We start from the raw sequence: 13672 nt of genomic DNA, 5'->3' as shown, positions 1-13672 counted from the left end.
TAAGGTAGAACAAGAAAAAATGGGATAGAAAGAAGTTGTTTATGTCACTTCAACCAACTCTCTGGATAAAGTAATGGTATATAACAAAAAGTAGACAACCCTCTGATATTAAAAGTAGAAAAGTTTGAAGGAGTAGCAAAGGCAATAGATCCACCAGTGAGCGCTTCAGTGAGATAGTACCTGTCAGCCACTCTGTCACACGTGTTAATGAACAACCACCAGTTGACAGATTGTGCACACAGAAGAGGGAGGGCAGCTATGCCTTACACCTACAGTTAATTTATTTATATATCTCAATATGAAACTGAATGATTTAATCATGTTTATAAACATGCTATTTGTTGACCCTGTTAACTTATAGGAATAATCCTGTAGTATGCAAAACACTCTATAGAAACATTGTAAATTAATTTATTGTAGGCCCTACAATAATCTACTTGCCTCTGAGAATGTATCTCTTTAAACATGGCCTTTATTGAGTCTCTATTGTTTCCTTGTATAGGACACAGGTGAGTAGGCCTAAATCCAAGGGTTCAACTGACTAGTAGAAGGAATTGGAGGAAACAATGTGTTTCTCCTAATGAGAATTAGGAGAAATGAAAATACAAGAGAGGAAAACTAAGACAAAGGAATGTTGACCAGTTCACAAGGAGGCATGTGAAAATCAAACAGGTAGATGTGAAAACGTATTGAGGACAAACAAATGTGAAATCAATGGAAATTACAGAATTATTATATAGCAACACAGTCTAGAATGCCCCAGAAACTCCATGTTCAGTAGAAGGGAGAGCTTTTGCAGGGAGAGGGGCGAAGGTCACAAAAGGCCATAAAATGGATGCCTTGTGTGCTGCAGATAAATGTGTTGATTATAAAAGCAGGTAGATTGCAAGCCTATAAAACTGTTTGCTAGCCGTTTAAAGGGGGAATCTGCAGTTGTAACAATAACAAAGTGACTCCCCGCCACTGTTTTGGTAAAACGCTGAGTAACGTGGCTGGAGAAATGTAACCACTCTCAAATTCATAGATAGAGCTATGGATGCAAGGTCTGACTATCCAGGCTGCATCACATCCGGCCATGATTGGGAGTCCCATAAGGCGGCGCACAATTGGCCCAGCGTCGTCTGGGTTTGGGCGGGGTAGGTCATCATTGTAAATAAGAATTTGTTCTTAACTGACTTGCCTAGTTAAATGAAGGTTAAATGAAAATAAATTTAATATCCATGATATCAAAATGATAGCTTTAACCATAATTTTAAGCTATGCAATTTTTGTTTACATTTACAAACATTGGAGTAAAACAATCAGATATTTTATGGTTTTGATGGGGTATGACAGTTGAACTAAGCTCATGAGATATTTATGAGTTATATTCTTCAAGAACCAATGGGTACATACCACTAATTTATATCACAAATGGATGTAACAACTGAGGATTGCCCCTTTAAAGCACACACACTACAACATTTTGTGAAATATACACATTTTGGAGAGACATATCAACTAAAAATGTTCATACATTTATAGGCTATTACACAGTTTTATTTTCAATTTTCCAAAACATGTATAGTTCATGTAAAATCAAGAGAACTGGTTGCAGAAACACATATGCCTTCTCTGTGGCAGAACCTGTGTGTACTGTAGTCTAGGCTATAATACATTTTCCAGACTGGCATATTGAGTTGTCATATTCCTCCCCTCCTTACTGCCCTCCTTCCAAGATTGTGCCCAGTCTCCATGTGTATCATTCATTATAGTGCTCGTTATTGTTCATGTTCTCACATTGCTGTTGTTTTGCTCCTCAATGAACAGAATATCTTGCAGTGTGTGTGTATTGTTTGGGTTGCCATGTCAACACCTTAGCGTATTTACTCTGAGTGTGCATCGCTTTCTGGCATTAAAACTTCTTCGCCCAAATACCTTGAACTCTAACAGTAACTCCATCATGTTCTGAGGCAATGGGCTGTTAGTTCTGTTTACTCAAGTCATATACTCTGCACACACTCTTACATGTACACCGATGTGTTCAGGAAGGGGAACTGGGCACCGGGGCTGTAAAAACGTATATAAATATTACATTGAATGTGTCTAAGTGTAATGACTGGGTTGGTTTGGGAAACACAGTTATTCTGCCACATTAACACAGTGAGAGAGAGATGATAATGCTTCCGTCTTCAAACACCCCAGTTGATTAGCAAATGGAGTAATAATGTGTTAAAGGTACAAGAGATTGTTTTAATAGTGACTGTAAAGCTCTCTGATTGCCACTGGACAGAGTGACATGACACATGCCTGTTATGGATGTTTTTGTTTTCCTCAGAAATATGGACTTTGCTGAACACTTCAGTGCATCTATAAAAAGATATGAGAAAGGCTGTCTATGTAAATGCTTCCTCACACACACACACAGACAAAACCTGTAGGCATACTATAAATAAGAAAGAAGTCATTTTTAATATAAGTACTACTACTTAAAACATGAACACATTTTCAAATATAAATCATAAATTGTGTAAAAAGTTAAATGTTGCCTACTGCATAGAGTGATTTGTTGTGCATCACAAAGTGTTTATGAGCAATAAACGCCCACATGTCCAAGCAGAGTATTTCCTGTTCGCTGAAGGGTCTCTCAGTGTTTTTTTTCTCAGTGACTGAGGCTCATGATGGGATCCCTATGGCCTGAGTGATCATCTGTCTCCTTTAGCCAGCCCTATTTATCTCTGTCCGTCCTGTAAATAAAGTATTTATCAAAAACACAGATAATACAAAGCTCTGGATACTGCAAAAGCAGGCTGCCACCCCAACTAGGACCTTGACACATTTTTAATGAAGGGGAAAGTGAGAGTTGAGTAATGGTAAACTCACTGAGGCATGCTGTAAATTGTGTGTTGTGACTTGTGGCTGTAAGTAATCCTGTCTCTGCTTCACAGTATCTGCTCTGTTATCTCCTTCATCATAGGGCAACCCCTTATCTATTCATGGATTTGGTATTAATGGGGCCTTTTAAAATACAGACTTAGTGACTGGCCTCAATATTCATCACGTTAATTGATATTATGTTACCAAGGCCAACTGAAGCGTGTCTTTAAAGTCAAACATAGATGGCTTTTTCTTTAACATCATTCTTATATTCACTATACAAATACATACGCACAGAAATAATATCTTGTTACAAATTAAAGGCACAAATAGATTCCAGGCCAAATCAATGATGTGATTTATTGCTGTTGTGAAATGTGAGAGGTATATTGGTCATTAATGGTGGCTATGCAAAGCCATTCATCACCTGCTGCAATTCAGCATTGTATGATCTCCAATTCTGACCTCAGTTCATTGTCCATTAATCACATTACAACATTCTTTTTGACTAAAAAAGCCACACAAAAAATAAAATCTAAGTCTACCTAACCTAGTCTTAAATGTTGGTCAATGGACAACCCTTTGTGAATTGATCAGATGGCCCTTATACCTAGTATCTCCTTAGAATAGTCTAGTGATAGGCCTATTAATTTAAAAAACTATCCCAACCGATGCTGTTAGTCTTATTGTGTTCATGACTATGTAGCCATTCTCCTGAAAGTGGTGAATGAGGTTATACAAAACCATCGAATTCTATAAAATGTGCGCCTCTGATATTGATTCCTAGATGAAGGTGCATTGTGCGTATCAGCTAAATATAGAGCAAGGGTATACCAAGATAACTGGTAGATAACTGGTAGAAGGATAAAAGACACACGACAGGAGTTTTAATTAATTTAGTTGCAAGTTGTATTAGTCGTATGTACAGGATACACGTGGTCCAACGAAATGCTTACTTGTAGGTTCCTTCTCGACAATGCAACAATAAGAAATATTTTCGAAATCTATTTGAAATGCATGGTTTTCATGTCCATTCATGATGTTAGAATATCAAAATATGGACTGTTTATTAAGGAGTGACGCAGAACAAATGGCCATCTGTGCTAATAGGGACCAGGACTATAATCATGTCTTCATGTAAACATGATTTTCCCTTTGATGCTGACAGACCTTTCATCTTTATTTGAGTTTCTCACCACCACAAGACATGTTAGGATTGCAGATACCCTTAACAGACAAATCCATCTAACAGCCCTCAGAACCTCCTTCGGGATATAGCTGTTCTGCACTATGCCATTTGGCTTCCATAGGGCACCGGCATGTATATTGTTTTAGCCTGCCCTCTAGTGGACAACTAACTTACTGATAATAAAAGCGACCATACACAAACGTCCTGGTAATCCTGCACAACAACTCTATCCAGAAGGAGCCAAGTGTGAGTGTGTATCTTGGAAGTTGTATCTATTTGACATTTTACAGAGGTAATTAAAGCAACACTTGATGGATCTATCAGCTAAACGTTATTCATCATACATTTCTCACTGCCTTGGCTGGCCTGATTAATGCCCTGGCTGGCCTGACATGCAGTAAGGAATCATTCCATTGCTTGGGCTGTGAATTTATTATACGATAGCCTACATTGTACATATCTAGGCACAGTCTGAGCACTGTCCTCCCCTCTAGGTGAATGGTCGAATTACTGTTGAGATGGGTCTTAATCAGTCTTGATTTGACATGGGGGTCAATGGACTTCTATGTTTATATATCTTGCCAAAACCCACTACGCGTCATCAAACATAGAAGCTGCGATTGGCTCTTTGCATGTAGTTTACGAGAGTCGAGACACTGTTGCAAAATAAACCTGAGACGTGTCGAGCGGCCTGTGATGATTCTCTGAATTCGATCGGAAACGGTGGCAGAACTATTCTTCAGTCTGAGGATAAGCTACAGTTCAAAAACTATTGGATGTGGTTTGTCGTTATCTACTAGACCGCATGGCATAAATTATTAATCCAACTAGTGGTAGGCAATACATTTTACAGTGTACTGTATTGTAGCCTATACAGAAATCTTTGTTTTGCATAAGAGGCAAGATCAGAAAATCGTCACTTTTACCCAGAATATTTCTTACACATTAGTAACACTATCATTACTTACACATTAGTAACACTATTATTGAAAGATAAGAAATGGATGAATCAAATGGTTCTTCAAAAAGGACTATTCTGTGTTTATTTGACGTGGACGGCACTCTTACCCCACCGAGAGAGGTTGGCTAAATAACATTTTTCATTATCCCATTGTATTGTGTTTGTCATTTTCTTTCTTCTAATGCTGTCGTACTTGTCAATGCTTTCTATTTTTAAAGAATTATAGGGCGCTTTGCCAATTGCCGTGCCATCTTGATAGCGCAAAACTGTTGCAACAATGTCAATGTCTTATCTGCTGCAAGGTCTGGAATGTTCCTGCACGTTATGTAATGATTTACTATTTTCTGTCAATATACTTTCTGATAATGTAGTCAAACAGCATCATTTTCTGTCCTTCCAAGTTCTTGCTTTCATATATTATTTAATCCCGTGGTTGTAGCCTACAAATGCAGTCGTCCGCCAACTCTTTTGAATGAAACTGAAATGTCTTCGTTTGCATCTGAAGCTTGTATTTCACTAAAAGTAGCGCGCGCCCCATGAAGCAGAGATATAATTAATTTGGAAGAACGTTATGTCCTCCGTCCGTACGAGAACACGACTGTAGGCTACTGTTGCCTACTTGCACAACACGTATGATGTCAAGTTTCATATAGCATCCTGGTGATGGTCAACCCTAGACCACTGTTACACTGCTTATGCTTATTCAAAATACCCTATAACTGCTGTTTCCTGAAAGTTTCAAGTCCGTCCATATGAAGTATCAATTACGTTGCAGCTGTTCGCGCCAATTCTTAAAAGCCCAGTGTTTTATATATATTGCCACACTATTTGGTTGGAATAATACTGTGAAATTGTGAAAATTATAATAATGCCCTTTTAGTGTAAGAGCTGTTTGAAAAGACAGCTGTTTGAATTTCAACCTGCTTTGGTGGGATGGAGTTTTGGCATGCCTGGTGATATAGACCAATGAGAAAGAGACTTCCAAACCTCTCTGCCAATAACAGCACATTTTTTTGTTTTCCCCTCCCCACTCAGACCACTCTCAGACAGTCCTAGCTAAATTCTTGCTTGAGAAATTGCTCTTTGCTCTGAAGCTATTTTTTGTTTCTTTTTGACAATTAAGGTACTTAATTTTTACCCAGAAATTATTTGATTTTGAGATAACAACAGCTGCATTGGAACTTTAACAGACAGATAACTGATAGTAAACAACTTAAATTGGGTACATGGGAAAAAGAGTCACATGGAGTTTCTACCCTAAAAACTCTGACTACTTTGATCAAGGATGTTGACATTCATAATGGGGGTACCCTATTAGTTATATCCTCAGCCTTTTTTGACCCTCAGATTTGAAATGCAAGATAATCAATTAATAATCAGTGAAATGGCTCTCTAGTGCTTTTCATAATGATTTCAGTAGTTTAACAAAAATTACTCATTCATATGTTGATAAATGGTTAACTCAGTTACACAACGCTGCATCAAGGAATGTCTTTGCAATTGCCATGTGTGAAAACAGGCAGTTCTCCATGTCTTCAAATAATTAAATTAAACAGGAGGATAAAAATGTTGATTATCCCTCTTATCTCTGCCCATCATCACAAGATGATGTCTTTGTTGTAACATAGCCTACAATATTATTATTTTTTGTCTATTGGCATTCTTGTCTGTGTCTGGATCGGTGATGTAAGAAATGTTCAATGACCGTCGTGTAGGCAGTGTCCAGTTCAGCAGCCGTTGGTCGGTCACAGAGACATGAGTGTGCAGAATAAACCCACTGCCCTTATATTATGTAATGCAGTTTCCTCATGTGAACATGAAGCGGTCCCTGCCTGATCGTCTGCCCAAGTCTCTCTGGCAAGATGGAAAGCTGGTTTAATAGGATTATTTCTGCAGAGGATGAATAAACCACTATCAAAGTTGCTCCTCCTTCAGAGACAGATGCCAATCTCACTCTGTCTATGCTACCTAACCTCACAAACAAAAGCATTCTCCTGCTTTGTGGTCAGACAACAAAAGCAGTTTTCAGGACTGTAAATGCCTGTCTTGTCACAGTTTATATTATGAGTCCCTAAAACTGTGTTTTCAATGATAGACAACACAAACAGTTACAGACTGTGTGTGTGTGTGTGTGTGTGTGTGTGTACGCGCCATGCGTGTGTGCTTACATCCTGCAGAAAATTGACCCTAAGCTGGATGAGTTTTTACAGTCTCTGCGCAGGAAAGTGAAGATCGGCATAGTGGGTGGATCAGACTACTCAAAGATCGCAGAGCAGCTGGGTGAGGGAGATGAAGGTGAGCGTTCCTCATTCTCACTTTGGTCTCATTTCAGTCTCACATATTCACCCTCAAACCCACATTATTGCCTTTCTCTCACAGGGCTTTGCAAACCCCAAAAGGATGTCGCTTTCATGGTCATGAAATTATTTCAGGGAAATTCCCCAGAGAGACAGTTTAGGGGCTTTCATGTTGGCAGCCCACTCTCATTTGACATCAGTCCATAAATAACAGACATAGACAAAAGCAGCTACATCATAACTGAAGTCTACGCTCCTGGTCTCACATGGATCCAGGTGGAGTTACATGTTTGCTCATGTACCTGTGTTACATTGACACACTGACCCTGTGGTGGAGTTTATACACAGCAGTGGAGACTGGCCACCAACACACTGACAACTGACAGTTATCACTCAGAGCAGCAACAAAAGTAAAGCAACAAACGATAGAGTAAATATAAGTGGGAGTGCTACTAGTGCATTAAAGGTTTTGTTTTCAGTGCATTTTTGTATCAACAGTTCTCTATCCTGATCATCCCCAGACTGCATTATGAAAGACTGATTGAGATGCTCAGTACTTTGATACTCTAGCCATGTGAGATATGTGTACAGTGAATGGACAGGACAGAGATTAAACTGGACTGTTCCAGGTAGTGTTACATAGGTGGTAATCTGCAATGACCAATAATCCCTCTGTACCAGGTACAACATGCCTGTGTTCCAGTTGGGGGTGTATTTTTTTAGGCTATGTGCTGGTAGCTTGTGTTATCTATTTACTATGAATGTTCTCACAGTAACACACTTTTACCTAATTTGCCCTCTTTTTCTCTTATAGTGATACAGAAGTTTGACTATGTGTTTGCTGAGAATGGCACGGTGCAGTACAAAGATGGGAAGCTCCTTTCCAAACAGGTGGGTGTGACTGAGGTGAGGGAAGGAGTAAAATATATTTTGGCTCACTAACAAGCTATTTAAACCTGATTCCATGTAAACAACATGCAGGGACAACCTTTTTTCTTGTAAACTGTACTCAGCTAAGAAGATTGGAAGGGAAAGTTATGATTGGGCTTTTAAGAGAACTGCACTGTGTTAATAAGAAAAGACAGTTCAAATATTTGAACTATGTCGTCTGTCCTACAGGCCATCCAGAACCAGATAGGAGAGGAACTACTACAGGACCTCATTAACTTCTGTCTCAGCTACATGGGGCTGATCAAGCTGCCCAAGAAAAGGTGAGACTCCCTCCCTCTGACCTACTTTCAGCTCCTTTTCCTTTCAGCTCCTTTTCCATCCTAGTCATTCAGAGGCCCCATGGCCACTACAACCTGTCTATCACAGCTGTAGGCATTGGAGAAAGGAATGCTGGCTCTGTCAGGATTCCTAAGGGAGAGACTAAGACAGAAGGATTGATCTGTATCTGGGTGGAAATACTTATTTCCTTGAGAAACAAAGCAATTCTGACTTTAACGCTAGAATCTCTATAATTTTTGTATGATGGTTGGCAACAAAGCCAGACTAAAGTCTCTTCTTACAGATTAATGCCTTATTCTGCCCTCAGGGGCACCTTTATCGAATTCCGCAACGGAATGCTGAACATCTCCCCCATTGGCCGGAGCTGCACACTTGAGGAGCGAATCGAATTCTCTGAAATTGACAAGGTATTACACAGTATAAGAGTGCCTAAATAATGATCCAAACAGCAGTCATTATCTTCTAAGGAAAACGCCTAAACATATAAACTTTTTAAAATGAACAGTAAACAAACAAAGCACGTGTTATTGATTGAGTCATGTTTTCAACCTCTTATAACCTCAAATCACTGCACAGTGCAAGCAGCCATGATTTTCCCTTATACTGTTATGTTGGCTCCTATTAAAAGAGGAAGAGAGTAAACAAGTCAAAATAATGCTGAACTTTCAAGATGGCTGAACAGACATTGATGTTTCACAGCCACACATTATGGAGGGTCTAGTGGTCTGATGGGTGATGTGGAGAGGCTTAACCGTTAGTGGCCTGAAGCCTGACCCCTTTCGTTAACCTCTTCACAGAGAGAGAAAATCCGGGAGAAGTTTGTTGCGGCCCTGCAGGAGGAGTTTGCTGGGAAGGGTCTACGATTTACGAGAGGTAAGCCAACTGGCACAGGATGTGAGCTGGGAATTAATATCATTGTAACTATTAGCACCTCTAGTCTTGTATTTCAGTATTCTTTTGTATGCCATCTGTGCATGGTGTGATATCTACATTTGAAGACTCATTTATCTTTCAGATAGAACCCTGTTATGACTTGAATGTACTTGCTCCTTTGCTATCTTTTCCTTGCTGTTCTTTCCTATCTGCCACTTCACAAAGACGATCTGCCATGCGTAGTCAATCTCCTGGACACATTGTGCCCAACTTCATTAAACATTACTCTCCCCTGCTCCACTCTCTGAGGTTCAGAGATGTTTTAGTCAGACTATGTATTTGCTGACTGTAACGAGGTGTGGGGCTTACTTAATGGCCTGTGAAACTGTACACAATTCAGGCAGCTGCACAAACAGCTGGAGATAAGGCTGTTGTCTTCATAAGGCACTCTGTTAAAGCCTTGGGCCATTAGCAGCAGTAGTTACAAACACACACTTTCATCCTTACTTCAACCCTAACTGAGTGACTGCCCTGGGAATCCCCCTGATTGCTGATATTAACTGGGAATCCTTCTGGTTGCTGATGTGGAAGCTGATGCTCATTGCACTGGCAGCAGAGCCAGTTGGAGGGCTGTTTGCACTGCAGCCGCAGAGCCTGATAAAACGAGCCAATGAGAAGGCTAGTGGATAAGATGTATGTGTTTGCTCATTGCAGTCTGTTTCTGCACGTCTACCCTGCCTTGGTTTGTTCACATTTCACATATGCAATGCTGTTTATGCCTATGCAGCACTGTCTGTTCTTACGCCATAGATTTTTGCCCGTGTCACTCAGCTCAAAAGGCAACATTGCAGCGTCACTTCAAATACAGGCACCTTTGTCCTGGCTTTGTTTTCTTTCACCTTTATGGTGCATGGCCAGGGGCGGTAAAGGAACTGTGTGGGGGATGGGCTGAGGATGTGGGTGTTTGTGGCCAATACACCCTCTGATTGGCTGAAACCTCCCTAGCTGTTGCATTTGTGAGCTTTCCCTTAGGGTCAAGCAGCAGTTGCTACATCCATTTCTGGACTAATAAATGAATGATATGTAACCATTGATTCTTGAAGGATATAACTTATAAATGCCATATGATCTTAGTTCAACTGTTGTACCCAATCAGAACACAAAATATAAGCTAGTTTTACTCCAAAGTATGTAAACAAAGTAAATGTAAACAAACACTGTATAGCCTGAAAACATGGTTAAAGTTATACTTTTGATAACATGGATGGTCAGTCCTTGCATTCATAGCTCTGCCTTTGAATTTGAGAGTGCTTACATTTCTCCGGTCCCATCGCCACACCTTTTACTGAAACAGTGGTGAGGAGGGCGCTTTGTTATTTCTTCAACTGCTGATTGCCGCTTTAAACACTGGGGGGTAATGAAGTAGAATCTGAAGGCAGGGGGGATGGGCGAGAAGCAGAATTTAAACTTACTTTGCTGAGGGCTTTTTGTGCACATTCACGGCTCATTGACCTGAATATGTGGCAGAATTTAAAGACTAACTGCTCTGGTTGTAGAATGAAAAGAGCGATTTAAAAGAAAGGAGTCAGCCACAGGCTGTGTTTATGGAACTGAGTCCACCTCATGGGGCAGCCTGATGGCTCACATACTGTTAGTGACCTCATGGAGGTCAGCCAAGTAGTGAATAATCACCAATAATAAGACTGGTCTCCCTGGACACAGACTGTATGTCAAAGCCATCACCACACAGTCGATGCACAGGGCATAAATAAGTCTGTTCTGCTGAACTGAGCACAGTGATTGGGGCTTTTAATAACCTTTCATGCTTTTCGAGGGGAGAATGTGTTGGGCTCCAAGTCTGTTGCAGAGAAATGGGCAGCATTAACCGGTAGAAGTTGCAGACTTAAAAATATCTCAAAGCTGCTGTTCCTGTAATGGGGGAAATATCACACCTATTTTACATGCATTGGGCACCCTCACTAATCAGTACATTGACCAACCAAAACAAATATCCCTGACATGGCATGAGAGCTGGTTGTAATGTGTTAATAATCATCACTAAAACATGACTGAGGGTTTATTTTATGGGAGGGACTAATATTCTGTTCAGTAACATGTTAAATTGTAATGTATCAATTGAAATTGACTGAATTATTCCCCCTTGTGTGCCTCTCTATTCAGGCGGTCTCATCAGTTTTGATGTGTTCCCTGAAGGCTGGGACAAGAGGCTCTGTCTGGACGTGCTGGAGGGGGAGGGCCTGGACGCTATCTACTTCTTTGGCAATGAGACGTCGTCTGTAAGTGAAGGGGAGGACCTTGTGGACGTGTCAGTGGTGGGGAATGCTCTGAGGCTAAAGATAGCAATGAGAGTAGGATTGTGCTGTGGCTTGAAAGTTAAAGGTTAAAGTTCAGAGATCATTGTTGTTGTCAATCTAAGTGGAGTTGACCCCTGCCTGAAACAATGTTGCATGAGCTTTGTGATGGTTGTGTGTTTATTTAACCTATTTTACTGAGACATAGAGAGAGATAAAGAGTGAGTGAGGAAACAAGGAAAGAGGTCGACAAGGGGGAAAAGGGCAGTCGGTGCAAACCTATTTGTGAACAAGCAGATTCTAAAGCCGTATCTACATTCCTCTCTGTTCAGGGGGGAAACGACTATGAGATCTTCAATGACCCACGGACCATTGGTTTCACAGTATACTCACCAGAGGACACAGCCAGGCACTGTCGAGAGATTTTCTTCAAAGCTCCCGCCAATGAGTCGTGATAAATCGTGCAGCAGGCACTCTCACAGTCAGCTTCCCTTGGGCTCCCCCTGTTGTTCAGGGCAGGTACTAAGAGCACCTGAAGGAGAAGAGGTGGAGATGGGAGGTAAACCACTACAGATTTGTTAAGTAATCAATGCATTGTTGTTGTATAATATTATTCTAACTAGCACTGGACACATAAAGGGATCATCAGTAATTCACATTGGCTGGACTCCCATGGAAATTACTATGAGATGTGGACAGATCTGCTTTTTTAAAGGGATGATAGCTCAAACAATGTGAGGAAGTTTACTAATGTTTTCAGTTTTTTATCATGACTAAGTGTTTCTCTAAGGTTTTAATGTAATATCTGACTGTTTAACATCTATCAACCCAATGTTTTTTGTAGCCTGTCCCTGTATTTGTATGTAACATCAAATTAACCATAATGTCTTATAGGCCCTCCTGTAAGACAATCCTCTTTTGTGAATATCATGTGAAGATTTCTATACATTTTGAGTATATAATGTAAATACCCACTTATGTTTTGCACTAATATTGATACAGTTATCTGACAAACTGGGTTTTGGATCATTTGTTTTCTTTGTGAATGTAGGAAGTGACTAGTGTTGTCTTTGAACAAAATGGAGCGAGAAAGAGTTTTTTTTCTCTGTGCCAGTCCACTTTCAGATGAAGTGCCTATAGAAAGTCTGCACCCCCTTGAATTTGTAATTGTTTGTCAAGATTTTTACAAATGTAAAAACAAATTATAACTCAAATATAATTGTTCCTTAAATATTCACCCCCTTTGTTTAGGCAAGCCTAAATTAGTTCAGAAGTCAAATGTGGCTTAACAAATCACATAATAATTTATATGGACTCTGTGTGAAATAATGGGGGTTGATATTATATTTCTTTATGACCATCTCTTGCTCTGTCCTCCCAGGGCTTTTTCGAAAGCTTCAGAAATAAAGGGCAGTGATTGGTAGATAGATAACAATAACATATCAGACATTGAATATATCTTTAAGCACGGTCAAGTTAATAATTAAGTTCAGTCGTTCTTCTGAACTGAGCTGCAGGACAGGAAGGAAACTGCTTAGGGATGAGGCCATTGGGGATTTTAAAACAACTACAGAGTTCAGTGGCTTAGATGGGAGAAATCTGAGGATGGATCAACAACCTTGTAGTGACTCCACAATAATGACCTAAATGACAGAGTGATAAAAATAATAAAAATACACAGAATAAAAATATTCCAAAACATGCAACAAGGCACTAAAGTAATACTGCAAAAAAACAAAACAGCAAAGGAATATACTTTTTGGCCTAAATGCAAAGCCTTATGTTTGGGGCAAATCCAACACAACACATCACTGAGTAATTGCCTTCATGGTATGGGTATGCTTGACATCGGCAAAGACTGGGGAGTTTTTCAGGATGAAAACCAACGGGATGGAGCTAAGCACAGGCAAAATCCTATAGGAAAACCTGCTTCAGTCTGCTTTACACCAGACTC

General features: G+C 40.0%; 1 protein-coding gene across 2 annotated transcripts; it reads left to right on the top strand.

Annotated features, from left to right (window-relative positions):
* Nucleotides 1-4692: 4692 nt before the first annotated feature.
* Nucleotides 4693-12812, top strand: LOC120037786 (phosphomannomutase 1-like). 2 transcript variants are annotated; one of them, XM_038983761.1, is made up of 8 exons: nucleotides 4693-5126; nucleotides 7184-7301; nucleotides 8118-8194; nucleotides 8423-8514; nucleotides 8817-8940; nucleotides 9331-9406; nucleotides 11588-11703; nucleotides 12051-12812. In XM_038983761.1, the coding sequence occupies exons 1-8, from the start codon at nucleotides 5046-5048 to the stop codon at nucleotides 12171-12173; spliced, it is 807 nt and encodes a 268-aa protein (XP_038839689.1). In that variant the 5' UTR covers nucleotides 4693-5045; the 3' UTR covers nucleotides 12174-12812. The 2 variants fall into 2 exon arrangements, with proteins under 2 accessions (XP_038839689.1, XP_038839695.1); XM_038983767.1 differs by having other exon boundaries at nucleotides 4695-5126; nucleotides 8841-8940.
* Nucleotides 12813-13672: the final 860 nt, after the last annotated feature.

Source organism: Salvelinus namaycush, chromosome 3 (assembly GCF_016432855.1).
Source record: "Salvelinus namaycush isolate Seneca chromosome 3, SaNama_1.0, whole genome shotgun sequence".
NCBI classification, from domain to species: domain Eukaryota; kingdom Metazoa; phylum Chordata; class Actinopteri; order Salmoniformes; family Salmonidae; genus Salvelinus; species Salvelinus namaycush.
Note: the sequence above shows the minus strand (reverse complement) of the source record. Positions and strands in the feature narration are given on the sequence as shown.

What these genes read in the sequence shown, in the direction of transcription:
- LOC120037786 (XM_038983761.1), top strand. Translation starts at nt 5,046, where the DNA reads ATGGATGAATCAAATGGTTCTTCAAAAAGGACTATTCTGTGTTTATTT. An exon ending in GCTGGGTGAGGGAGATGAAG is followed by an intron (nt 7,302 to 8,117) that starts GTGAGCGTTCCT and finishes TTTCTCTTATAG; the next exon opens with TGATACAGAAGTTTGACTAT. An exon ending in ATCAAGCTGCCCAAGAAAAG is followed by an intron (nt 8,515 to 8,816) that starts GTGAGACTCCCT and finishes CTCTTCTTACAG; the next exon opens with ATTAATGCCTTATTCTGCCC.